Source organism: Leptodactylus fuscus, chromosome 3, assembly GCF_031893055.1.
Source record: "Leptodactylus fuscus isolate aLepFus1 chromosome 3, aLepFus1.hap2, whole genome shotgun sequence".
NCBI lineage: Eukaryota > Metazoa > Chordata > Amphibia > Anura > Leptodactylidae > Leptodactylus > Leptodactylus fuscus.
The window spans coordinates 37,988,107-38,016,084 of NC_134267.1; the positions used below are offsets into that span (position 1 = coordinate 37,988,107).

The 27,978-nt window shown below is 43.3% G+C and overlaps 1 protein-coding gene across 1 annotated transcript in view; it reads right to left on the bottom strand.

Moving 5' to 3' along the window:
* Nucleotides 1-4,449: 4,449 nt before the first annotated feature.
* The window catches only part of NINL (ninein like), an 87,376-nt gene continuing 63,847 nt past the window's right edge, over nt 4,450-27,978 (bottom strand). Inside the window, exons 16-29 of the mRNA XM_075267397.1 lie at nt 27,865-27,968; nt 25,557-25,903; nt 17,933-19,297; nt 15,611-15,715; nt 13,936-14,005; nt 12,639-12,872; nt 11,804-12,088; nt 10,574-10,837; nt 10,125-10,199; nt 9,088-9,201; nt 7,927-8,040; nt 6,799-7,008; nt 6,327-6,440; nt 4,450-4,785 (exon numbers count right to left, since the gene is read on the bottom strand). Of these exons, the coding sequence (XP_075123498.1) occupies nt 4,594-4,785; nt 6,327-6,440; nt 6,799-7,008; nt 7,927-8,040; nt 9,088-9,201; nt 10,125-10,199; nt 10,574-10,837; nt 11,804-12,088; nt 12,639-12,872; nt 13,936-14,005; nt 15,611-15,715; nt 17,933-19,297; nt 25,557-25,903; nt 27,865-27,968 (3,593 nt within the window). The 3' untranslated portion in view covers nt 4,450-4,593. The remainder of the gene's footprint in view (nt 4,786-6,326; nt 6,441-6,798; nt 7,009-7,926; nt 8,041-9,087; nt 9,202-10,124; nt 10,200-10,573; nt 10,838-11,803; nt 12,089-12,638; nt 12,873-13,935; nt 14,006-15,610; nt 15,716-17,932; nt 19,298-25,556; nt 25,904-27,864; nt 27,969-27,978) is intronic.

Here is a 27,978-nt window from a genome sequence, read left to right on the forward strand (position 1 = left end):
AGTTACAGAAACTGCATAGCATAGCCCAACCCTCATGTCAGTTTCCATAATTCCTGGCCACCATACAGCAGATGGGAATAACACTTTAAGGACAGGGGTGGAACCTACATAGAAGTATAATAAAATGATTCATATCGCTTCCATGTTTGGGACCCACTCCTGTTTTTGCCTCTACAAATACGGTCATACAAAAGTGGTTTAATAGTTTGGTCAAAAACAATATTAGGGCACCTTGACACGATGTAACGCCACGCTCATTCTGATCATAAAAACATGTTCAGAATGAGCGCGTAAAAAGCAGCTCCCATTGACTTGAATGGGATCCGGCATACGTGCGTAATACATTGAAAGCATAGGGGAAAAAAGCCTCCCCATTGATTTCAATGGGGAGCGCACGTATGCCAGCTCCCATTCAAGTCAATGGGAGCTGCTTTTTTCGCGCTCATTCTGAACGTGTTTTTACGATCAGAATGAGCGCAGCGTTACATCGTGTGAAGGCTCCCTTAAGTGGTTTCTTTCTGTTTAATGAAGATGATCCAGAATAATATACACCGTACCATTAGGCCTGATCATCTACAGAAATATAGTGTAGAATTAATTAAAAGACCAATGTAGCTTTTATGTTACAAAAACATGGAATAAAACCTTATCGTACATCAATGAAAGTGTGTTTTCTGTCCTTTTATGACTGGTATCACACATGCAGCTTTTGCAGAGATTGCAAGCCCCTTATAGGGATCACAATGTACATTTTGTTTTTTTCTCCTATCAGTATGTCTTTATAGAATGGGAGGAAATCCACGCAAACACGGGGAGAACATACAAACTCCTTGCAGATGTTGTTCCTGGCGGGATTTGAACCCAGGACTCCAGTGCTGCAAAGTTGCAGTGCTAACCACTGAGCCACCGTGTTGCCCCCTTCTTTAATTTCTATTATAGGTTTGTGGGTAAAAAGAAATTGCATCAAAAACTGTAGGTGTGAGGGCGGGTTCACCGCTTTCAGGTTTCCGTCTTCTGCCAACAGGACACGGAAAACCGGAAGACTGTCTCCTGCCGTGAGCGTTTTGTGGTCTCCGTGGCCGGACACAAAGTCCTGCATGTCTGACTTTGTCCAGTTAAAAAAACCCAAAAACTGGTTTGCCGCAGAAACAACAAGGGGCTCACGGCCAGACACTTTGCAAACCTGTTCAAATGAATGGGTTTGAAAAGTGACTGCCGGTTTCAGTCCCTTGTCCAGTTTCTCGGGCAGGAAACCTGAAAGCGGAGACCGGGCGCAGGTGTGAACCCACCCTGACAATGATCTTACAAAGCTAAGGGCTCGTTCACATCTGCGCCCGGGACTCCGTTCTGCAGGTTTCCGTTTCCTGGACAAAACAGGGCAGGAGACGGAAACCTGCCGGCATCCTTCAATCCCATTCATTTGAATAGGTTTGAAAAATGTCTGGCCGTGAGCGCCGGTGAGAGTTTTATGCTCTCTGCAGTGAAATTGGTTTTTTTTACAGTCTCGGACATAAAAAAAACAAGTCGGACGTTTTAAAAAAAAAAATAAAACGGTTTTACCGCGGAGAGCATAAAACGCTCACTGGCGCTCACGGCCGGACTCGGCATGACAGGTTTCCGTCTTCTGCATGCAGAAGACGTAAACCTGATAACGGAGTCCAGACGCTGGTGTGAACCCAGCGTAACACTGTAAAGATGCCCAGACATGTTACACTAAAGTTGATGAAAAGATTTCTTGTTTATTTCACTGGGGGACGCAGCACTGTGGGTATAGACCTGGCCACTAGGAGAATGAAAAGCTGTCAGCGCCACCTCTGGACTATCCCCTTCTCACAGACACTGTGCTAGTCCGTTTATGCCTAGTGTCTGTAAGAAGCAGAACAGAACTGACTCTGTCTTGCATCCATTTTAGCGTTCTCTTCCCTGCAGGGATGTCGTCCTGGCCATTTAGCCCTCCCTGTCTCTTTCCATCGTTCAGATGCTTTGTTCGTTCTCCCTAAGGGCCCTCATCAGAACCTGCCTGTTTCTTAGGTTTCCTTTTCCCTATGGCTCCGGTCTGCGATCTAAGAGGCCGATCGGCTTGGGCTCTCCCCTTCTGTGTGTCGATTCTCTAAGTGCTGTTGGGGCCTCCTGGGATGTTCTGCATCAGTTTTCTGCTGTCCAAGCCTGCAGGCTGCCGTCTGGGCTTCATTCACACTTTCTGTAAGTTTTCCCAGGTCCGTTCTGTGACCTCTGCCAAAACAGGTTGGGTCGTGAGGTTCTGCAGGGGGCTGTGCACATGGCAGAGTAATTCCCACCCTCTGAGACAGTTGTAGGACATCCCAGGGTGCTGTGTCCCCCAGTGATACAAGCGAGAAAATGGGTTTGTTTTTTTTTGTGCTCACCGTAAAATCCTTTTCTCGTTGTATTCACTGGGATACACAGATCCTACCCTTGCTTTTTCCTGTTCCCGCCCCAGCTGTTTTGCTTCTTTTTCGGGTGTAGGACGTGTTGGTGGTTGTTGCTTCTGTGCTTTTTGGTGTCTTTCTCCTGCTGCACAGAGTCTGTGAGAAGGCTATAGCCCAGAGACACAGCCGACAGCTTTCCATTCTCCTAATAGCCAGGTCTATACCCCCATGGTGCTTTGTCCCCCAGTGAATACAACGAGAAAAGGATTTTATGGCGAGTACAAAAAAAAAAAAACCAAACAAACCTGTTTTAACCATAATAAATGCTCATCTCACAGCAATGACTGACACAAAGTCATCACAACAAAGACGTTGACAGTTTTTGAAATTTTGGACCAACAGATGGATTAAAAATTCGTCAGCAAGAGAAGATCATTCCCTGAAGATCAGTCCTCCTGAATGATTGTCATGGCAAATGTGGACTAAAATATGCTAGACTGACTATATCCATTGTACATTAGTGGGGTCTGACACTCGGGACCCCTAAGAATCCGCAGCTTCACAGGCCATGTGACATTGCGTTGAGCAGTCACATGGCCTCATTCATGTGAAGGGGCTGAGTAAGTACTGAAGAGGCTGCACTAACGTCAACCAATGGCTTATTGACATATAAGTAATTGTAAGCTAAAGCCAGGAGTGCACACTAGACAGATATGAGGTATAATGAAAAGATATGGAACTATGCTTTTTTTTTTTTCGACTGGCTCCTGGTTTTGGCTTAAAACTTAGACATGTGGGTAACGTCCAAGTTGGGGAAGCAAATCATTCACATTGAAGCCTATTATTATTTTTGGAGTGCCGCTACCTTCAGTTCATTTGCACAAGGTTATAGGATACTTATGTAGGAACGTTTAGCCTTTGGTCTAACATACATACATATATATATATATATATATATATATATATATATATATATATTTAATTTTCTGCCATTTTTAGCAAAAAATAGATCTTCAGGAATGACATTGGTCATAGTTTCTTTTGTAAAAGCAAAGAGGTGAGCGATAAGAAAAATTGTAAATTTTAGTGCAAATATGGCAGGCGCCATCATATGTAACTATTCTACTCCAAAATATTTGTACAAGTCATTCAATGCATTTAGGAGACAATACATTTATACACACAAAATCTGAGAACGATTACAGCTGAGAACAAAATAGCGTAGTGTACATAAGGCTGACTCTCCTGGTACAAATGTACAACATGAGACCCTTAAAGGGGCTCTATCATTGGGAAAAGTCATTTTTACCTAAGCCCATACTTGTAGAGCCTTTAGAAAGACTTTTTCACACTTACCTTTTGTATGTAAATCGCCTCAGTAGTTTTTGAATAAGTCCATTGTTATTCATATGCTAATTAGCACCCTCTGCTATTCTCTATGTGGATGAGAGAAGAGAGAGGAGTCATCAGCACAGCAGCCTCTCTCCTCTCATACACATAGAGAATAGTAGAGGGTGCACAATGAGACTTCTGGGTGCATGGAGAAGGCTAGCTAGCATATGAATAAAAACAGACTTATTCAAAAACTACTGAGGCGATTTACATACAAAAGGTACATGTGAAATAAGCTTTCTAAAGGCACTGCAAGTATGAGGTTAGCTAAAAATGACTTTTCCCAATGATAGAGCCCCTTTAATGTGCAGACTTGTCCATAAAGGAAACTGTACTGTAGTGTTCTAAAATAATGCAGAATAAAATAATCCCAACAGCATGTCAGCAGAGATACAAGGCACTGGCTTCCCTATAGACGCTTAGCCAAATAACTGGTTAGTAGGGGGGCAACTTTTCCACTTTGTTCTCTCAGTACTTTTGGTTTATGCCCACCCCCCAGGTCTCACTTAAAGGAGACAGATCTGCTCTGTATACCACACCTTGTATTCTACAAGGCTGCACAGCAGCCATTGATGGGTAATGCATAGATTGCCAGAGCCTTCTGCAGTGGTAACTTATAAAAAGACCTGCCTTACATTTGTGGCCCTCCACTAAAAACAAAAAACTGATTCTGAGGGGTCCGAACTCTGGTATTACCCGTGTGATAGTCTCTTGGAATTCCTATAGTATATATCATTTATGCCTTTTGTACAATCCATTGCTCTGACTAGTATCCGGAGCTCGGCCACGGCAGTCCACTAGTGCACGTACAGTATCAGACTGCCAGGGAGGCAGGGGCAATTTTCTTCATCACTTTGTTCAGCGCTGCGATCTTCTCCTCCAGGAGATAGTTCTTCTTCTCTGCGCTCTTTTGGCGCAGTTCTGTGACTTGCAGAGCCTTCATCAGCTGGGCGTTCTCTACATACAGATCTTTCAGGAGAATGTCTGATTTTGCGTTCTTCTCCAACTATGGAAAAAATGAATGTACATAGAAGAATATTTATAATTTGCAAACAGTATACAGTCTTTGAACATCAATAGTACAGGAAAATCCAAAAAGACATCCATGTAAGGGTCAGTTTACACAAAGGAATCTGGCACTGATTTTGAGGCAGATTTCGCTTCAAAATCAGGGTCAGAGATCAAAACAGGATGCTGAAAAATAATACGTGTGCTGCTTGATCTTGCTGTGGATTCTGTGGCCAATTTAGCCCTAGAGTCCATGGCACAAGCCGATCCTCGGATTCTGCTTATTCATCCGATATCAGTGGGGAAATAGCAGGGGAAAGCCAAAGCTCTGCCTCAGCCTTCTGCCGAGGGAGGCGGGAGGGGATTTTGAGATAGACGTCCGCCTCAAATTCCCCCTTAAGTTCTGTGAACATATCTAAATTCTACCCATCAGTCATCACCACTATGGAAGTAACATGCATGTTAATAAGTGGTTGCGGGGTATAGGGTAAGAAAAATATCTAACAAGTCAGGTCTTGTTTATGGGATACATGTTCTTATGGTGAATCCTAGCAAGAACAACCAAACTGACAAAATCTATTACCTCTGACCAGGACTGTATATTATTACATGTTCCCTAGATCAGACCTGGACAATGTACGGCCCGCGGGCCACATCCGGCCCTCTGACTGGTTCTGTCTGGCCTGCATAGCTTGTGGGATAAAATTAAATGTTGAATGGGAAGTCCACTAAAGGACCTGTGATGACGTCATCACAGGTCCTTTAGCTCACTAGGATAGGCTAAGACTCGTTAGTGGGCGTAGCCACACAGGACAGTGTGGTTGCTGTTACACAGAAAGAGTAAGCTGCCGGGTATGGAGACTGAAGGAAGATAAGGAGAGAAGAGACAGCATGTGTGAGTAAGAGGAGGGAACTGGGGGCAGATGTAGGGGGCAGTTAAACTGAAGAGAGATGGAGGGGGGACATTAAACTAGGGGGCAGATGAAGGAGCACATTAAACCGTGTGGGGTAGCTGGAGGGGGACATGTCTGCCTCTATTTGCCCCCAGTTTAATGTCCCCCTCCAACTACCCCCACTGTTTAATGTTCCCCTCCAGCTGCCCCATAGTTTAATGTCCCCTTTAGTTTCTGCTAGTTTAAACCGGGGCACCAGGAGAGGGACTTAATACTGTGGGACATTTGGAGGGAAACGTTATAATGTGGGGGTGTATAATGTTAGGGTGACTGTAGGAGGATTATACTTTGTGGGGCACATGGAAAAATGATTGAGAATGGGCAGAGTCAACATAAAAGTGTGTGGAGCTAAATTTGCTGCGGCGCTCATAGCCCTAGCCCTCTAGAAGAGTTTCAATTCCTCATGCGGCCCAATGGGAAAATTAATTGCCCACCCCTACCCTAGATGAATAGGCCAACATCAAGCTTTTACACTTTAAACTTTTACACCAGTACGTTCTATAACATATATGATACACAGGCCTATATTACAGGAATTACCAAATGGTATCTATCTGCCTCCCGTTATCACACTAGGTCCACTAACCTGCTCATTCAGCTGGTCAACTTTTTCTTGCAGCATTAGTCGGACATTTTTTAGATTCATTTCCACATCTTGCATTCGTTCTTCCATCCTACGCAGGAGCCTCTCATGTTCCTCCTGCATAAATAGGGCACATTAAATTGGAACATTCTAGCAAAATAAGATAAATCGTATAGTTCTAGTAAAACCTTGTAAAACGGAGGGTTACCCATTTACTGAACTCAATGTACGCACAATGATTTATATTAGGGTTTCCTCAGTCATTACAGCTGATGTCAGGGGGTCCCAGCAATGGGTTCCCCAAATTTATGCCTCAAGAAGGAACATTACGACTGTATCTACTGGAGAGGAGCCAAATATGTTTGCATGGAGTCTGCAGTGATGTTAATTCTTTCTGCTTGGTGATCGTGTATTCTATATTGTGTACCCATATTTGTGGATATGGTAAGGCAAGTGCCCCAAACTGCAGGCATACCTGTTGCATGGCCAGCTGGCGGTTGGTCTGGTCAGCGTGGGCCCTCATCCTCTCCTGTAGCTGCTGGACTTTCTGCTGTTCTTCTAAGAGCCGATTCTGCAATTCAGCAACCTGTTCCCTGGACACAGCACTGCTCGCCTCCTTCAGTTGTTGGACCTCTCGCATATGCTGAGACTGTGCAATTGTCAGCTTGCTATTGGCATCTAATAACTGTATGGTGACAATTCAGGAAGACAGAGAAGTGACAGGGTTATGGGACACTGTAATATACAAAGATTACAAAATACTTAGAGGACTCATGATAACAGGTAATATGCAGATACAGGTTTTTACGGTTTCCTTTATTGGTCACTTATCACCTCTGCCATAACTATAGGAGTTGCAGTGATCACAGGCCCATGTAACTCTCGCCACACTAAGGTTAGGAATTTGGCACTGAACTGGGGATCGGATTCCAGTCATGCAATTGTACTGGCGTTCCATTCACAAGGAGGTCTTAGGTGATCTACAGACTATGGCTGTGAAGGGGAAACCGTAAAGTTCCTGGTGGTGAAGGGATATAAATGTGTAAATGCTCCACTCTCAAGTTGCTCCCCTAAGTTTAGTCCTGGGGGGCTACTCTACGAAATGGGAGTCCCCAACAATTGTCCAGTTTGTCAGCTATATAACTAGCTCTGCGCCTAAATTCCTGGAACTTACATTTTTCTACGAAGCCATGCCAGTGAGTTGTTCTTCCAATTAATCTGAACATTTAGTACATAACAGATTGCAAAACAAATTTGTTTTTAATTAACCGGACATGATTGATACTACTAAATCCTGGAAGAGCGAATACGATCATTTACTACACCCCAATGTCATTCAGAATACATATATACCGGTGGTCACAAGCTAAAATAAAAGACCAAATACAAATAATCACAGGACATCACACCCCATCCATCTAGGTGGATTTAGGAAATGAACCACCTCTATTGGGTCTTATATAGTGCACCTTCGTCCAAAATCCCTACAGTCTTCCACTTCCCTTTGTACCTCTTGCATGCACCCCTTACGGCCTGGCCTGCAGCACACTTTTTTTTTCTGCTCCTTTTTTTTAATGGAAAGTGTTACTCAATTATCCAGTACCTTATCATGGGATTCATCCAATTCCGAACTCATCTCATCGTGTCTCTTCTTCCAATTCCGACATTCCTCCTGAGCTTGTTTTAATTCACACTTCAGCTCTTCTATTTGACTCACCTGTAAAATTCATTTAAAGGAAATATTTAGGCTTCATACACACAATGGAGTGCGCGGGCCAAGAGTATTCTGATGTTTCTTTTTGATATTTATTGATATTTATCCAATAAATTATGGAATGGAATGGACCATCAGATCACCTTCAGGCGGTTCAGAGCAGAAGTGGAGGATGAGGAGAGTAATGCTTTAATTGTTCAATGCTTTTATTGTTGGCATCCTATCTAGCCTTGTTGGTACAATTTAAAGGGGTAGCTAGCTAACTAACTGGGTCCCACTTCCAGCACCTGCTGCAAACTGCTGATTTAAGGCCTCTTTGTCCTTAAAGAGACTGTGTTTTCAAGCCACGTTTTCAGGAATGGTACTTCGCTATAGAACAATGCCTGGCATTGAAGCAGCCTAGCCACAAGACCAGGGATTACGCTAAACACACATTTGAATAGCTTTTAAAAAGGCTATTCTACTACTACCTCCACTATTCGTCTTGTCCCAGCCGTTTCTTGTTAAAATGCTTTCTTTCATTATGCTAATAATCCTCATGGAGCACCCTGGGCATTCTCTAGGGCCTCCGAGCACCCCTTGCGTCATGCCTTTAACACGGACCCTCCACTGCTTGCGCTTCGTCTCTCCTTACCAGATATTGGGCCGAGCACTGGCCTCTGACACTGTGCAGTTCTAGTTGAAATCTCGGGCATGCGCAGTACTGCTTCAGTCAGAGCGGACTGCGCATGTCCGAGGAGCCATTTTGTTGTACTGCGCCTGCAAAAGAACTGAGCACTCCAAAATTGCATAACGAAAAAGCGTTTTAACAAGAAACGATGGGGACAAGACAAGCAGTAATGGTTGTAGTAGACTTTTTAAAGGCTATTCAAACATGTGTTTAGCTAAAAGGACATTTTGCAATGGTAGACTCCCTTTAAGGCCAATCCACAATATCTCTTCACAGCAGTTTCATGACTGCTGCCACTTCAGTACAGAGCAGGGTACTGGAGGTTGTACTGGAGCATGGCTTCAGCAAAGCAGTGACACCGAACACCCGTCTGGATCTACCTGTTCAGCAGTTTCTTTAAGTAGTTTGGAAACAGACTGGCACTGGTCCTCCAAAGATTCCTTCACTTGCTTTAATGATGATATTTCTTCTTGAAGGGTCACCATAACTAAAAGCTGTAAATCAATCAGATAATCTTTAGTAAACTATTTCAATATTTTACTAATATAGTCAAATGGTTTCACAAGAACTAGTCCAGCACAGAAAGGTATTGCAAGTGAATGATGGTTCTCTCTTAGGATAAGGCCCCACGTAGCGAACCGCAGCCAAAAAGTGCTGAAGAAAAGACCACTTTCTGTCTGCATTATACCTATACAGAAAACGCCAGCGATTCCGTAGGTATTTTTCTGCAATGTGTTGATGGGATTAGCCAGAATTAATTTTGCAGGTACTGTAAACCCTGTGAACACTAACATTGAAGCCATCAAAGATGTATTGGTGCATAATAAATAAAAAGTGCTGTCGTATCAGGTACAGCCATTTGTGTGTGCAGACATTATAGAGGAATAACTTGCTTTTATGGGAAACTCCTTGAAAGAGGACCTTTCGTGTCCTCACAGATGTGTGGTGTTATATACCGCTAGAACGCAATGGACAGCGCTATGTTCAGCATTCTGTTGGCTTTCCCGGTATGTGCCCTGGTGCTGGAGATATCGGTGATGTTAATTTTGGCACCGATATCCCCCCACTGTCAGAGAGGTCAAATCTTACAGGTCAGTGTTATCATAGGGTTGTGAGGGACGCCCCCCCTTGACAATACAAGTCTATGGAAGAGTACTGTCAAGAAGGGGGCATTCCTCGCAGCCCAGCTACAATTCTGAGATGTGAGTCTACCGTTCTAACAGTGGGGAAATATTGGCGCTGAAATTAATGGCACCAATATCTCCTGCAAACCAGGAAAGCAGACAGTGCGCTGAATTCAATGTACTGTCAGCTTTCTAGTGGTGTATAAAACCACATATGCCAGAGGACATGAAAGCTCCTCTTTAATCATACATTGTATTTAGCTGTGAAGGGCTGATTCGAAAAGGGCAAATACCTGCTTGTTAGTCTCATCCAGTCCACTGAGAAGATCTTGTTTTTCCTGCTTGTGCTTGAGAATCAGATTTTCCATCTATTTTTATAATCAAAAGCACATAACAAAATGAATGTCCAAACTGCAATTTCATGAACTCTTTCTTTATAATCACATTGGTTCTTTATAGTAAAGGTTACATTTATATGGGATATGTTGGCCACGTAGAGCACCTTTTGATATTGTCTCTATAAAGGAAAATTTGTGCAAATGTGACAAGGCACAGCAAAAATGGAGCAGTAGGTTGAACCCTTTTCTGACAGTATGTGATGACTTGATTCACAGTCCATCTCTGTGCTTTCCCAATTTTGGAGAGGTTATATGTGTAAGGAGTCATTTTGCTTTTCACCCAGGCCATAGAAATGTCTAGAAGTATACCTGGTAACACCAAACAATTACTTAAAGTTTGATACCTTGTTCTTAGATATCTGCAGGTCTTGTTCCAGTCTCTCTCTGTCCTGTCGCCAGCTAGCTTCTTGTTGGACCTTCTCTCCTTCTATGGAGCGTAGTTGGTGTTGGAGCGTCTCCATAGCTGCTGTGGTCTCCTCCTTCTGTTTGGTAATTTCTTGCAGCCTACCTTCTAACTGCTGGACAAGTGCCTGGTGAGCATCATTCCGTGCCTTTAGATCAGATACCGTACAATTCAGCTGCGATAACTCATTATGGGTTTTGTCAGTCTGCAGAATAAAAAACAGGAATCACAGTAAATGTAGAAACATGACAAATTAGAAATGACAAGACTGCAATGGACTAGAACCTAGAGACTACAAGTCAATGAAGAGAATCAATTAAACAGAAGCCTTACCATCTGCCCAGCTTTTTTGGCTTGAAATGCTCTTACTGTTTCCATCACTACCCGGAAGGATTCTTTCCAAGAGTTACACAGGACTGCTCCTTGAGAGCAATCCTAAAAAGTCTACTCACATTTGGGCCTGGAAACAGGAGCTCCAATGAGAAGACGTCTTGTATCCTCATGAGATCACAAGTATTCTTACGCAAGTGAAGAAGCCATGAAAACTGACATGTAGCAGTGTTCCCTTTTCCTGGAAAAATGGTGGACGGCAGGAAATGCGGTGGCATCATCTTATGTAACACCAGATGGATTCCAGGAAGAGGAATACATTATGGGCTGCCTCATCTATATTCTGCTATAGAATCTTGACCAGTGGCAGCAGCAAAGGAAGTGCCAGGTACTGGCGGATGGAGGTACATAAGGCCGTAACCTTGACTATAATGGGGTCCATGTGAATATTGTGCGGTGTCCGCACGAGTCATGTGGAGAGGAAAGTAGTTCATGAAGTACTTTTCTCTCTGCATGATTCATGCGGACACTGCGCGGAAAACACATGGACCCATTATAGTCTATGGAATCCATGCTCTTTCATTGGTCACCACTTTTCAATGTGTTCGGTATTCCGGTCAGGGGGATCCACGTGTGGACTCCCCGAACGGAATACTGAACGCAGATGTGAACCAGGCATAAGTAATATGTTGCTGAGTCATGTCTAAACATCTACAAAGAAAAATAGAGCAAATAACAGCTAAAAGTCAGCTAGCATATATACTGTATAGTATAATGCAAGAAATCTGATATATAAAAATGTGTTCATAATCCCAAGAAGTATCAAACATTATGTACATACCTCCTGGCGAGACGCCAGCACCTCACTCTGAAGCTTCTCTTTCTCTCCCTTCCATTCAGACTGGCTATGAAGGTTGTCTCTCTCCAGGACATTGAGCTTTGCCTGTAGTTGTTCAATATATGCGGCTGATTCATGCTTTTCATCCGTGAGCTCCCTCAGTCTAGCGTTCAGTTCTTGAATGGTCTCATAAGTCACTTCTCGCTGAGAGCTCAGATCGGACACTGTACTTGTCAAATGGAGGCTCTGGGCGTTCACCTGGCACAGCTCATCCCAGTATTTTTCATTCTAGAAAGGAAGACTTTAACAATCACATCACCTCATGTACCATTGCAGGTCCTCAATTCTGCAGCCAGTCTTCAAACAGACTGGTAATATGGTTTTCTTCCTAAATATGTAGACCTCTCAGTCCTCTTCCAAACACTACCTTTCTCTTTATATTCCCTACTCAACCTTGTACATGTAATTTTCAATCTTGCCAGCATATGAGAAAGAGCAAATTGGTCTATCGCTCACTTTGCTATTTCCAGAGAATTACTAACAAACAATGGAGGGAGGAACATTCAGAGGTTCGTACCAGTCTTCTATCATACAAGGGACTGGGAAGACGTTCATATCAGTCTGCTTTTCTGCATGGAAATGGGAAGATGCTCATACCAGTCTTCTATCATACAAGGACCTGGGAATAGGTTCATACCAGTCTACTATCCTACAAGAAACAGTATTGTCTGTACCAGAGTGAAGTTGGCATGTACCAGTAACAGAAGGGACCCCATTAGCTTTGCTTTTACAGATCCAACTCTGCTTTATGTACATCAAAGTCTGTATATTACATTACCTCTTGCTTTGATATTTGCAGTTCACGTTCCAAGTGTTCTCTTTCCTTCTGCCAAGAAAACTCTTGTTGAAGTTTTTCCTCCTCCAGAGCATTGATAACGTCTTGCAGCTTAACAAGGGCAGAGTTTGCTTCATTTTTTTCCTTCGTGATCTCATCCAATTTGATGTTCAGTTTATGGATTGCTTCTTGGTGCTGTGTATTTACCTGGGACAGCTCATCCTGGTATCCCTGATTCTGATAGAAAAATGCAGAAATAAACAATACATTTCTGACTGGTAGAGGTTCACGCCTGGGACCCTACTTATTGGGACACCTGGGATCTCTTGACCCTCAGTCTTCTAGGAGCGTCAGCAGCATCCAAGTAGGAGCTGGAAGACAAGGTGGCTGTGTGCTAGGTCTTTCTAAAACTCAGGTAGACTTGAAGGGAGAGAGCTATACAAAATTTAAAATAAGGAATTACCACATTTTTTTGTAAAATATGAATACATTTGTATAAAACATGAGTCTATAAATCTAACATCTCAAGATTATCTCAATCTGTTTCTTGAATACATGCATAGTGGAGAAAGAATAAAAGGCCAGACTGTGATATAGCGATCAGAACATCACTATTAAAGGGAATCAATCATTAAAACTCCAATTTTTCTTGCTAACACGTAGGAATAGCCTTAAGAAAGGCTATTCTACTTCCATCTTTAGAGGTCTTCTGCAGCGACGGCCTCTTCTTCCTCTGGAACGCCCTTCTCTGCGGCGCGTTCTTTAGATGGTTTCTTCTGGCGTTTAATGGGACGCATGCACAGTCAGCTCTGCCATCAGTGAGAGCCGACCGCGCATGCCTGTGGTCATTTTCTTGTGGCCGCTTACACAAGCGTACCGTGTAAACGGCCACAAGAAAATGGCCGCAGGCATGGCAGAGCCAACTGTTCATGCATCCCATAGAAAGCCAGAAGAAGACGTGTTCTTCTTCTGGCTTTAAATGACTGTGAATGCGTCCCATTAAAAGCCAGAAGAAGCCATCCAAATAACACGTTGTGGAGAGAGCATGCCAGAGGAAGAAGAGGCAGTCACTGGAGAGTTTTTCCGCAGCACTGGGACCGCCCCCAGTGCTGCGAGAAAACTCATTTGAATATCGATGAAAACCAGGATATCTACGGAACGGTGGCCCAGAGAAGACATCTAAAGGTAGGAGAAGAATAGCCTTTCTTAAGGCTATTCCTACGTGTTAGCTAGAAAAAAATGCAGTTTCAATGATTGAATCCTTTAATATCACACTGGAAACCATCTCCCATTGTCTCACCTGCTTTTGCAGCTCTTCCAGTTTCCTGTGTGCTTTATCAGCTTCTTTGATGAAATCCTCAATCTGGATACTATATTGTAAAGAAAAAAAACACAAAAGTTGTTGCTTTACCATCAAACCAAATGGTAAAGGTATATGCAGAGGTCATGCAGCATTTGGAAAATCCTTGTTTGTCCAATGTTTCTGCACATTGTACTCTCAATACTATTACTACTGTCTATGACATTACAAGTGTAGGAACTATAAGACACTGGAGTGAAGGTATAAACCCAGCTGTCCTGCACGGTGTGTGTCTCACAGTCCACACACACGCTCCTAAGTCTAAACTGCACATAGTAATGCCAGCACAATGTGTTCTGCATGACTAGGACACACAGGATAGTTGTGGCTGGTGATAGCAATAGCATGTAGCTAGGATGGAATGGGGAACAGGACAGGCTTAATAGTGAAACAATCCTGTACTTTCTGAAGGTTGCGACTATGGAAGCAAAGCCCCCCCTTCCCCTATTGCCTTCTAGAATCCATCTCACTGTCTCTGCTGCCAAAGATAGACTTCACATGAAAACAAGTAGACACCTGGCAACAAGTGTTCACTGCAGGACCACAGCAGAGGAAACTGAGGCATAACGCAATACCTCCTGTAATGTACAGTGTCAGCCCATCTACACCAAGACGTACTGCATAGTCAATCTCTCTTCTAACTTATGTGTAACTTATGATGGGTTTCTTGAATGGGTTTACCCCCTTATTTTAAAGGCATCCTATCATTCAAACACATTTTTTTTCTCATTAACAAGTTGGACTAGCCTTAAGAAAGGCTATTCTTCTCCTACCTTTCGTTGTCTTCTCCACGCCGCTGTTCGCTTGAAATCACGTTTTTTTTTTTCGGTATGCAAATAAGTTCTCTCGCAGCACTGGGGGCGGGCCCCAGCACTCAAACAGCAGTTGGGGCATCCCCAATGCTGCGAGACAACTTTCTCCAGCGCCACCTCCGTCTTCCTCAGCAATGTCCTCTTCACGTGTCTTCTTCCGGCGCAAGCTTCAGACTTCTAGGCCTAGGGCAAAGCCGACTGCGCATGCCCGCCGGCCACGAGAAAATGGCCTCTTACACAGTATAGTATCTCGTGTCCAGCGGGCATGCGCAGTCGGCTTTGCCCTAGGCTCGAGGCCTAGAAGTCTGAAGCTTGCGCTGGAAGAAGACACGTGAAGAGGACGTTGCTGAAGAAGATGGAGGCAGCGCTGGAGAGAGTTCTCTCACAGCATTGGGAATGCCCCCGGTGCTGTGAGAGAACTCATTTGCATACCAACAAAAACTGGGAATTCAAGAGAACGGCGGCACAGAGAAGACAACGAAAGGTAGGAGAAGAATAGCCTTTCGACGTGGTACTTAGAAAAAATGTCGTCTGAATGATAGGATCCCTTTAACTCAAAAATGGCTGATGTCTGATCAAGTAATTTTTGACCAAATCATGTTGAAATTGACAAGAATATGTAAAATTTCAAAGAACACGTATTCAAATACCAGTCTATGTTTTTCAATAGTGCAAATGTGTTCTATAATAGGATACATAATAGTCAATGTTTTGAAAATGCCCATACACAAAATTCACCAACTTCACCAGTGGTTTTGTATGGTGGCACATTTTGAGCTCTCATGTACATTGTGAATCAGTACCTGTACGTCTTATTCATATCATCCAGATTCATGATTTCTTGCTGGAGTCGCTCTATTTTATTCCTGAGGAAGGAGTTATCATCAGACAATCTCTCCAGCTCCATCCTATAGAAGATCAAAACAAGAAAGACCAACGATAACCTTCACGTCCGGTAGTAACATAAAAAGAATACATTACAATTGTTATTTACAGAGGCTTGTTTGCGTCCCAATACTTTGTTATAAGTGTTTGTACTGTTTTTAGTTATTTTATCAACAGTACTGAGGAAAAGTTTTAAGCAGGTGTGTGGGAAATGCTGCAACGTAAAAATGCTTAAAAGACAACAAGTGTTATATAGTTTATTTTTGTCGGTTAACAAAATGAAGTGAACAACGAAAAGAGAAACCTAAATCTAAATGGCTTTTGCGCATCGCCTTCCATCAAATTTCCATCAGTTTTTGAAGGAACTCAGCAGGAAGACAAGGAGCTGGAAGCTGCCGCCTTGGAGAACTAAGCTTCTAACTAATCTTCTATAGATATAGACTTGCTCAAATCCTTCTGTCTCTGCATGTAATCAGAGACAGACTGGATGATGTTGAGATTAGGGCTCAGTGGCGGCCATATCATTACTTCCAGGACTCCTCCTCTAAAGGGCGCTCACACCAATATTGATATGGTTTAGATTTCTCTTTTGTCCCGTGTCCTTTCCTAAGACCACGGATTGGTCTCAGTGGTCACATGTGGTGGGGACTTACGCCAGAGCAACAGGACCAGACTGCACTGGGAGACACCAGGGACAGGTGAGAATGGTTTTATTTTTATTTTTTTCACCTTTCCCGACCTCATATTAAAACAGTGGTTAGCCTGAACAACCTCTTTAACTGCATATATATTGCAAGTCGCTTCGGCTTTGTTCACATCTGTGACTATTAAAAATGGCGGACAAACATCCAATGACACTACTTTGTCCAGTGAATTGCTGGGCCCCATGACAGACCCTATTATAGTACGTAAGGTCTGATGGGCGCCATTCATATTAGTCATGTGCTTCTGTTATTTTCAATGGGCTTCTCCTACAGTGGTGCACAACAACAGAAATAATAATGCAGATGTGAATGAAGCCATAGATCCCTTCAGTTCCATCATTAAAATAATAACCTAGCTCGTCCATGCCCTCATAATCTCCCGCTTAGACTACTGCAACACCCTTCTCCATGGACTCCCAGCAAACACCCTCGCCCCACTCCAGTCCACCTTAAACTGCGCTGCTCGCTTAATTCACCTCACCCCCCGATCTTCATCGGCTTCTCCCCTCTGCCAGTCCCTCCACTGGTTACCTATAGCCCAGCGAATTGAGTTCAAGCTATTAACATTAACATTCAAAGCCATCCACAACCTGTCCCCTCCATATATCTCTGACCTAATCTCCCGCTATCTGCCCACACGTAACCTCAGATCCTCCAATGACCTCCTACTCCGCTCTGCCCTCATCCGCTCCTCACACAACCGTCTACAAGATTTCTCCCGTGCATCCCCCATACTCTGGAACTCCTTACCAAGACACATAAGACTGAGCCCCACAATCACAGGCTTCAAGAAGGCCCTGAAGACTCAGCTACTCAGGAAGGCCTACAACCTCCATTAACACTACTGTCACCACATCACCATCTGTACAGTCTCCCCCTCTCCTTCTGTCTCTACCCCCCTTCCCCCATAGATTGTAAGCCCTCGCGGGCAGGGGCCTCGCCGATCACTGTTAGTATTATATCTACCTGTATATTCTGTGTATTGTATGTAAACCCCCAAATGTAAAGCACCATGGAATTAATGGTGCTATATAAATAAACAATAATAAAATAATAATAATAATAATAATAATAATAATAATAATAATAGAAAGGAAGGATTTCTGTCAAACAAGAAAAGGGCACTGATAAACCATATAGAAATAATACATGATTTAGTAGTTGGATCAATATGAATAAAAAAAAAAATAATAATTTTTTTTTACTTTTTTTGTGTGTATTGTTAGTAAGATTAAAAGATTAAAAGTCTTATAGAAAATGATAAAAATCGAATTGCTGGATACCTAAAAAACAAACAAAAAAAAGAGGGGAAGCAATACATAAGAGGGGGTTAAAATGTGATATTTGCAACATTATTTGGTTAGTTACCCAACGCCATAATCTCTGCCCCAGTCACGTAGCAACCACTAGAAGCGTAACTGGCCTTAAGGCCTATAAATCTCCTGATATCAAGGGGTCAGTGGTGCGGTTAGTAAAGTGTGAAGAGCTCCCTCAGTATTTCATGGAGAGCCCAAGTGAACATTTCCATGATCTAACCTGTCATCCTGACAAGCAGAAGTCTGTTGTTCTAGTCTTCGTACCAATTCTTCCAGCTCGAACAACCTGTCTTTGACATGACTCTTCTCACTCTGCAGCTCTTCCTTGGCTTCCTGGACTTGCTTGGTTGCCCATTCTTCCATCTGTTGACACTTACTCATGGCGTCTGCTATCTGCCTCTGCAGGACACTCACTTGGTCTTCATTGTTCCTTAGCTGTTGGAGTAACGCAGTATTTTTGGCCACAAGATCTTCTACTGTGACCTTAGCAGTCATGGACTCGGGCACATTTCTAAGCATGTCATCGCCAGCCACATCTTGCCGGGAAGCCATACCCATTTCCTCTCTCATTAATTTCTGCTTGCAGTCCAAGTCAACATTGCCGGCTAAAACTGCCACCTGTGTCTCCAGATCTTCCTTCTCCCTACCAAGTGATTTCAACGTTGATTCCAGCTTCTGCACACGTTCTCGGCTTTCCTGCAACTGAGAAAGTAATTCTTTTGCCATGTCCTCAGAAAGCAGGCATTTGTCTGCCCTAGTTTCCAACAATCTGCTTAGATGTTCTTTTTCTCCTTTAAAGCTTTCTTGCTCTTTCATAAGGGTCTGTTGAGTCTTTGTCTGCTCTTGCAGCTGGGTTCCTGAAGAGGTTACCCAGCCCTCCATGTCCTGTGGGTTCATCAATGCGCTCTCCTCCGCTTCAGACTTGTCTATAGAAAAAGAGACCCGCTTCTGATTATTGGGGTAAGTCATACACCTCTTGTGCCTTTCTACGACATGTGGTGGAGAAGTTTCTTTATCCGTGCAATACATCAATGGCGTATTTTCCTGAAGATGGTGCACGTCGCATATGAGCTGTCCTGCGTCCGCTTTATGGTTCACAGACAACAGAGACTGCAGCTGCTGGTTCACATCAGATACAGTCACCTCCACACAAGGTTCGCAACGCCCTTTCTCTACCGATGGCTGTGGTTTTCTCGTAAGGACACAAGAATTCTTGGCTTTTATCAGCAGAGCATTTAGACCCTCTATCTCCTGGTTGAGTCCACTGATGTGATCTCTATAGTGGGTTTCTATCCTTTCCTTTTCAACAGCAAAAGATTTGCAGATGTCAACTTGGTCTTCATTTTGTTTTTCCACTAGTCTTAGCTGGTCTTTTTTCCACTGTGCCATAAGGGTCCTCTCTTTTTCTTCCCTCTGGCTTATCTCGTGCATGTGGTCTTGGATTAACACATTCCTCTCCAAGTCGTGCTTTCTCAGGAGCTCATTTTTTTCATTGAGGTGCTCTTGGATTAAACACTGGCAACGCTGTGAGTACTTTGCTTCGATTTGCGCCAGTTTCTCAATAACTTCATCTTCTGTCTCTTCCCTATAGATAAATGGACGGTCACCTGAATTAAACAGAATTATATATGCATTTGACAGCTACCAGCCTATATGAATGCACTTAAACTATCCACATCAAAGCGCTACTACAGGTCGTAGACATCTTATTTAAGCTCATTTAAGCACAGATTAGTGTAATAATATAGTAGTAGAATATGAAAATGCGTACTGAAAGATGGAACTAATGGCAAGAAGCACGGATCCCATTGAATGTATGGGCACTTTTGTTAGAAACCATGGAAATTGCAATACTCAACTTTCCTATTATAGCTCAGTGAGCAATTCCATACAATTTTTGATATCACCGATAGCAGTCATGTATGTGTTGCCATTAGATCAGGGGTAGGGAACCTTTGGCTCTCCAGCTGCTGTGAAACTACAACTCCCAGCATGCTCCATTCACTTCCATGGGAGTTCCCAGAACAGCAGAGCCAGTATGCATGCTGGGAGTTGTAGTTTTGCAACAGCTGGAGAGCCGTACGTTCCCTACCCCTGCATTAGATGGAGGGTTCCCTAATTATATAGAGTGGCTATTTATTGTATAAGTACTCTATGCAAAGTCTCATGATGAAGAGTCCAGACGCCAAGTTAGTTGCTCTTAAAGAGGATGTTATGGAGCGCTCTGTAAACAGGGGTTCTTTAAATCAGAACACTAGGTTATGCTCCCATTTAGAAAATGGGCAATTTCAATGCTTATTTAACCCTGTAGAGGTCTGCCATTAAAGGGGGTTTCCAGGCTGGGGTCCCTTTTTAAGGGCCGTTGAAACAGCAGAATATGAAGAGGAATTCCTCTTCATTTTCTTGGAGCTGGCTACAGGGAGCAGAATGCTGATGATCTGCATTGGCACTCCGTTGTGATTTTCCATCTACGATTAGGCCCAGTTGAATGGGCCTGATAAGCTGAAAGCCTCGAGTCGTGGACACTGCAGCTAAATCAGCCGCATAATTCATGGCGAGATTGAACGCTTTTTTTTCAATTATTGTTTTCAATTTAGAGCAAAATCTGACTGATTTAGGGGCAAAATCCACCCCCAAGTCAGCGTCAAATTCACACATGTAAACGACCCCTCATATTGATGACCTATCCTTAGGATGGGTCAACACAATGAAACTGGTGAGGGTCTGACAACCCCTTGTTGTCGGTTTTGTCCACCGTATAGCGACAGAGTCTGAGTACTGCAGCTGTTCCCTATTAGTGCAGCTCTGCTCCGAATAGAAGCAGAGCTGCACTTCTCGGACAGGTCTACTACACAGGGACAATTGATCAGTAGAAGGTCTGGGTGTCAAACCCCCACTGATCTGATCCTGATTACCTTTCCTGACAGTACGTCATCAGTATGAAAAAAGCCCCCAGACTAGAAAACCCCTTTAAGCCTAGTAATCTTTGGTTTTCATTGTTGTCTGTGGGAAACAAAACAACATTAACTTATAATGACACAAAAATGGGGTCATCCTGCATTTAAAGAAGACCTCTCCTGATGCATAGTCTAACAAACGATCGTTTTTGGAGGATAGGCTTACTGGAAAGGGACACAACGGTTTAACACGCTAATGCCCAGGTGTTCAGAAATTTTCAGAAGGAATTTGCACGCCTGATTGTCTCTTTGTGAGGCCCAGTTCATGAAGTGTATAAGATGGTTATATAGGGTTGGTCTCAGAGGAGATGCAAAATGTCCCCGGTGTGATATTGATAGGGCGCATATACTACACATGATGTGGGAGTGTGATCTGCTGGGGCTTTTGTGGAATGGGTTCCTGGCCTTAGAGCCCCACATATGCGTGAATAGCCTTTAAAAAGGCTATTCAGCACTGCTAAAGTTATATTAAACTACCCCCCAGTTTTAAAATAAAACCCTAAAAAAGAATGTGATATACTTATGCATCGTGCACGATGGGCGGGCATTCAGGGTGCGCCGTCTTCTTCATCCACGCCTCCTCTTCCTCCAATGTCCTCGGGTCCCGTCTTCATCCAGCGCTCGTGAACTGACATTGATAAAAAAAAAAATGGCCTGGGCGCATGCGCAGTAGCATGCGGCTTCTACTACGGCTACTGTGCATGCGCCCAGGCCATTTTTTTTAATCAATGTCAGTTCGTGAGCGCCGGAGGAGGACGGGACCCGAGGACATTGCAGGAAGAGGAGGCGTGGATGAAGAAGACGGCGCATCCTGAATGCTCGCCCAGCGTGCACGATGCGTAAGTAGATCACATTCTTTTTTTAGGGTATTATTTTAAAACTGGGGGGTAGTTTAATATAACTTTTACGGTGCATATGTGGGGCTCTGTCAGCATGATTTTGCTGATAGAGGATCTATGGAGATTCAATTATGGCAGATCGTAACGTTGAATCTTGGGGTGATAATGAAGAAGAGGATGGAGTCTCACTAGGTGTTGTATGAATGCCTGGATATATTGCCAAACTGTATAATGTCTTTAGACTAGTAAAGGGAGCGTATTGTCAAAGGAAAGGAGAAGCAAAGCTTGAGAAAATAAGGGGCCTTTTGGTGGACACCCTGGGACTCCCACAATTCCATTTCCTTAGATAAGAACAATGCCAATAATGTTTCTAGTGGTGGCCTCTGTGCATATATTCCTGGTGGGCTGATTGTTGGCAAGGGTGTAATTTTTGTGTCATATATAAAAAATAAAAATGTATATATTAAAAAAATTTAATAAAAAGTATCTGGTCTAAAAAAGAAACTTCTAGGAGGAATAACAGAGGAACAGCACAAAATAGGGATCTAAGAAAAGATGATCCAGGATTGTTGAACACAAGTATTTACTAAAGGAGATATGTCAGGAATGGTGACAGCCGTAGAGATGAGAAAACACTATTCGAAACAGCCGTTCCGAATAGCACGCTCCCATAGAAATGAATGGACGTAGCCACCACGCGGTGGGATAAGCGACCGGCCGCTGGCAAAGTCTGTGGAACGGCTGTTCCGAATAGTGTTCGCTCATCTCTAGTGACAGGTCCTCCTTAAAGGGAAAGTAAATCTAAACTATATATTACCTGAGTGGAAATGTATGCCCCCCGTTCTATATTTGTAGCAATTCCTTGCAGTGATCTCTACCCCATGATCATCATTTGCCCCAAAACAAGGTGTAATTGGAAGCCAAAACTCTCCCCTTCAACATCTGACATGACTGCTGAGGTTTATTGGACTTGTCAAAGATCTTAAATTGGAGGAATCCATTGAGCGTGTTATTACGTCTATGGCCTTCTTAGCTTAGCTCCATTATCTGCTCCACAATCGTCAGAGACGCCATAGGCAGAGTAAATGAGACCTTGTGTACATGTAACACCTGTAAACTGTGAAGGAGTCCTATAGGACTTGGTTACAGAAGCCATTTTGACTGCATTTTTGAGGCGATAAAATCAGTACAAATGGGTATAGAATATAGAATACAAAAGAAGCTCAGCGCATAGAAAAGCAACATTAAGCATGAAAAATAAAGCCTCAAATCACTTCAGTCAGGTGTTAGTACTAGAGAGGCAGCAGCGTCCATGCAGAGAGGTATCGCTGGTTGTCCCTGGGCCTTAAAAAAAGATGTCGCCTAATCCCCCTGTGTATGTATGCCAGTCTGGTGGCTTCTGGTTACCTCAGACTGCATTTCCCGCCAAAACTTCTTCAGACTTCTGGCAGGAGACCTAGTGACAGACAGAACTGGACGTACATTTCATACACAGGTCTAAATGGCCACAAGGAAAACAGCTGAGCTTTAGTAGGCCGAGAGATGAGCCAAGCACATGATAAAAGAAACCCTTTTTTTGTAGTCACTCAAACTCCATAACTGTGTGGTTCGGCCTTAAAGTGTCAGCATGTTACTGAGCGGATCCGTATACATATCTGTGGTCCAAAGGTTCAGTATACCGAAGTCCTGCACAACCCCTTTAAGTCAGAAAGAGCAAAGGGTTAAATGATGTTGTATTGAGTCTCATCTCACAGATATACTGTATATCCATCTGCTCAGCTTAATTTTCCCTAACGCTGGGTTCACACTAGCGCCCGGAGTCCATTCTGAGCTTTCTGTCTTCTGCATGCAAAAGACGGAAAGCTGTCAGACCAGGTCCGGTCGTGTGCGCCGGTGAGCATTTTATGCTCTCCGCCGCGAAACCGTTTTTTTTTTTAAATCGGACACAGAGTACTGCATGTCCGACTCTGTGTCCGATTTAAAAAAAACAAAAAACGGTTTCGCGCCGGAGAGCATAAAACGCGCACCGGCGCTCACGGCCGGCCCTCTTTCAAACCCATTCAAAAGAATGGGTATGAAAGAGTTCTGCAGCTTTCCGTCTCCTGCTCAGTTTTGTGCAGGGAACGGAAACCTGCATGAACAGGCACGGGGCGCAGATGTGAACGAGCCCTAAAACGTGACACCCACAGATCAGACTGTATTTTCAACCTGAGAGTTCCTTTAGAAAAACAAACAAAAAAAAAACAAAAAAACAACCAACTCTTTTTCTCTCTTTCATTCCTCCCATTAGTTTGCCACCCAATAGGTTACTTGATGAATTAATTGAAAACTGAGCGATCTCCAAAGGGGCATAAACGTGATCTGCTCTGTCACTGTCCAATCACTGCGGACAGATCTCATACAGATACAATATCGCACAACCACGCTCTCCTCTGTTAGCAGTGCAGGTGGGATCCAGGAGATCTCGAAGATAGATCCACTCTGCAGATGCATCTATAAGAGCCATCACAGTCAGATATACAAGTAGCTCATGGATCCTTCTATGTGACTAACAATGGTAGTGAATCTCGCAAGCTATTTTAAGTCTATACTGGACCATCTACATTCACTGGACTATGACACAGCAATTTAAGGCTATAGATTGCCCAGTTGTCAAATTAACATAGTGGCTGCCAAAAATAATGGCGGCCTATTAGGGAGCAGGTCCACTTATAGATAGTGCTTGGAATCAGAGGTCATGCGGGATTTAACGTATGCTGCCTGCCAATTTATTTGAGGACATGGCTTGTCCTATTAAGACCCCACGTTGCAGAAAAGTTGCTTTTTTGTTGCAGATCTTGCTGCATTTTTTTTTTAGTCAAACCCAGGAGTGGCTACAGCGGTAATGGCAAATATATAGGAAGCTCTTATACTTCTCTCTTCTGCTCCACTCCTGGATTTGGCTCCAAAAAAAAAAAAAAAAAAAAGCAGTAAAATCTGTCACAAAAATAGCAGCTTTTCTGAAACGTGGGGCCTTACCCTAAAGGAGTTTTCCAGGCTACAAATATTGGTAGGGGTCTGACAGCCCTAAAGATTGGGGTCCTGGGTGTTAAACCCCTACCAATCAACTAGTAGTTCTTATACAGAGAATGGAGCAGGGAGCAGACAGCTCTGTTCACTGTGTAGTGGCTGAACCGAGTCACTGCAGATCAGCTCTTATTCAAGTGAATGGGAGATGTTCTGAAGTAACCTGGTCTGGCCACTACACAAAGATCGGAGCTGTCTGCTTCCTGCTCCATTTTCTATCAGCTGTTGACAACAGCCAATGGGTGGCAGACACCACCAATCTGATACTGATAACTTTTCCTAAGGGGAGTTCGTTAATAATTTTAACCTGGAAAACCCCTTTAAGGGAGTAAATAAATCAGAGAGCAATAAAAAGAAACTGAAGCGAAGATATTAGCAAACTTAAAATATGTTTAATAATTACGTGATCTGATAAAAAATATATAACACCTTCAGCCAAAAATTGGGTGTTTTTTGTTAATATATAGAGAATGTATCTCATTAAAACCCGTGGCAAGTGACCAGCACCAGTGGTAAGGCACAGCACAATTCTCCTGACAGAGGAACAAAAACATGGCGGCATGGGCTACATCCTCTGACATCGAATAGCTATGCATGTTATATGAAAGGTAAAAAAAACAAAACCCTTTCATACATTAAGTGCACTTTAAGTGGTACAGTACATACAGTCCCGCAATGTACATAAACATAGAGGCATGTAAGCTAGTACAAAAAACAAAGAAGACATCAAGCCATGCATGAAAGGCAGAATTCCATCAAGAACATAAGCATGCATTATTATATAGCAGTCCAGCTGCATACAATACAGGGAAGCAGAAAACAAGATGGCCGCAGCAAGCATTTAAAGTCTGCAGAAAGAAGGTGATGCCGGCAAGTCACAAGTCGGAAGTCACTGGACAACGGCAACGAGACATGCTCTAAGACTAGTCTGCAGAAATGCGTCTATTCTAGAATACCATAGAGTAAATATGTGATATCAGACCTCACTGACTGAAGTTCATGCTGATGTGTCCTCCTTAGATCCTCCTCCAGCTGTTCCTTCTCTTTGGTCAGCCTCTGGGCCAGTGCCGAGATTTCTTTGGCATAATACTCTTCCATGGCAGCTCTCTCTTTTTCAAATTTTTTCTCCATTTCTTGGATGTGGCCAGATATAGGGAGTTGTTCTCTCAGGCTGTCTATGACCTCTTGATATTTCGTATTGAGTTCCTCAAGGTCCGCCTTCTGCTCCTCTAGCTCGCTGATCTCTAATCTGAAGTTCTGCTCAATGTCTTTTCGCTCTTTCTCAAAATTGGCTTTCATCAGCTCAAGCTCCCGCTCGTAATAGTTCACCTTAAACAATGTCATCAAATTAAAATTTTTTTACACAAAATATTAATGAAAGTATTAAAATTCCGCTAAGGCTACGTTCACACTGCAATGTCTGTGTCCTGGGAGAGGCTCTGGTACACTTATTCATACACCCCATTCAGTAAGTCAAGACTAGGGTTGAGCGATTGTGTTCAGAAAAGATCGGATTCCGATCGGCGATCGAGAAAATTTCACGATCGTGATCGGAATTCCGAACACGATTTTTTTTAGGTGGGATCGAGATTGGTTAAATAATTCCCACAATGCTTTGCTACTGGCCAAGCATTGTGGGAAAAGCTAACAATGTTAGCCTTCACAAGGAGTATACACTCCACTCATTCTGAGCAGAGTGTACACTCAGTGTGAAGGCTCTGCTGCGGTTCCATAGGAATGAATGGAAGCAGCCGGCACACAGCCTTAACCCCTTGCGCGCCGGCTGCGTCCATTCATTCTAATGGGAGACTAGCTAACATCTCTAGCAGCTACTTACCTGCAGAGATGGCTGGTCCGGTGCCCGGTGTTCTCGTTCTTCTTCGCTTCGCTGCCCCCACCTCCCAGGTTATTGTTAAAGAGCTAGGAAGAAGGCGGGGCTTGTGGCTTAGGAGAGTGTGGGCAGGTACAGGGCGGGGAGATGTGACATCTCCCCTCCCAGTACCCGCCTACACTCTCCTAACCCGCCCACACTCTCCTAACCTAGGAGGCGGGGGCAGCGAGGTGAAGAAGAACACCGGGCACCGGACCAGCCATCTCTGCAGGTAAGTGGACACCAGGGGGGACTAAGTAGCCAGAGGATTAAAAAAAATCCTCTGGCTACTTAGTGATTTAAAAAAAATCACTACACAGCGTGGATTCTAACAATTAAAGCGTTCAATGGTTAGATTCCATGCTGTATAGTGAATAGGATTGTTTTTAAAATCCGATCTCCGATTAGTAAAAAAAAAAATCCCATTGACTTGCATTGGGATCGGAATTGGGATCGAGATCGGGTTCAAATGAAAAATGACCGGAAATCAGATTTCAAAATCGATCCTGAAAAGTCAAGATCGGCTCAACCCTAATGAAGACTATTTTGCCTTCCGCTCAGTGGTTTTCGATGGAGCTTGTCTTGTATTAGTATATACAGTGGTGAAGCAAGCTCTGCTATTCTATACAGTGACTTGCATTTAATAAAATGTATAGCACTGTATAATTTTAACAATGAAGGATCTAAGAGGTACAGGTTACAACCTTCTGATGAACATATGCCACAGAAGCTATCCCAACACGTAAGAGAAAAACCAACGTGTTTAGGGCTGGGGACACAATGGATGGGAAATTCAGCAACACATTTCTCTGAAAGCTGAAATTTCTGCCGGTTCCCAACAGTGTCCAACTCTCATATCTGGCAGAAACAATAGACCTGCTGCAAGGTTTAGTAGCAGCTTATGAGTGAGACTTGCAGAACTCTCATCCACTATGCTGACACCGGTAAGTTTGCAGAAGTGAACCCGCTTTGAGTACTGCCTGTTTGTCCCCAGCCTAATATGGTCACAGCAGGCATGGTTTAAGCAGAATTTTTTTTAGGATATTTATGCAGTTCCCTACTGTATCAATCACATCAGCTCCAAAATTGAGGCTTCACCTTCACTGGAAAGAGATATAGAGCATTTCCCATTGCCAGTCCCAGACCCAGCACCTCCATGTTCCGGCATAGCTAGGTCACCCCAGACAGATACAGCACTGGTTGAACGGTGTGAGAATCGGTAGGGGGACACTCCATCATAACACCTCGCTATCAATCCAACTATACATTTTTCGTAATTACAGAGGAATAGTATAATGTAGAGTTCTAAATAAAGATAATCCCGAATAATTATTTAGAAATTATTATAATATATATATATATATATTTATTTATATTATATAGTGTGTGTTTTCAAAATGCCTCTCTCTTCTGCACTCACCTTAGTTTCTAGTTGTATTTTGAGGTCCTGGATTTCTTGCTGCAGCTCTTTTACTTGATGTTTTGTCAGCTCAACTTCCATATTCACAGAGGAAGCTTGAAGTCCTAAAATGAA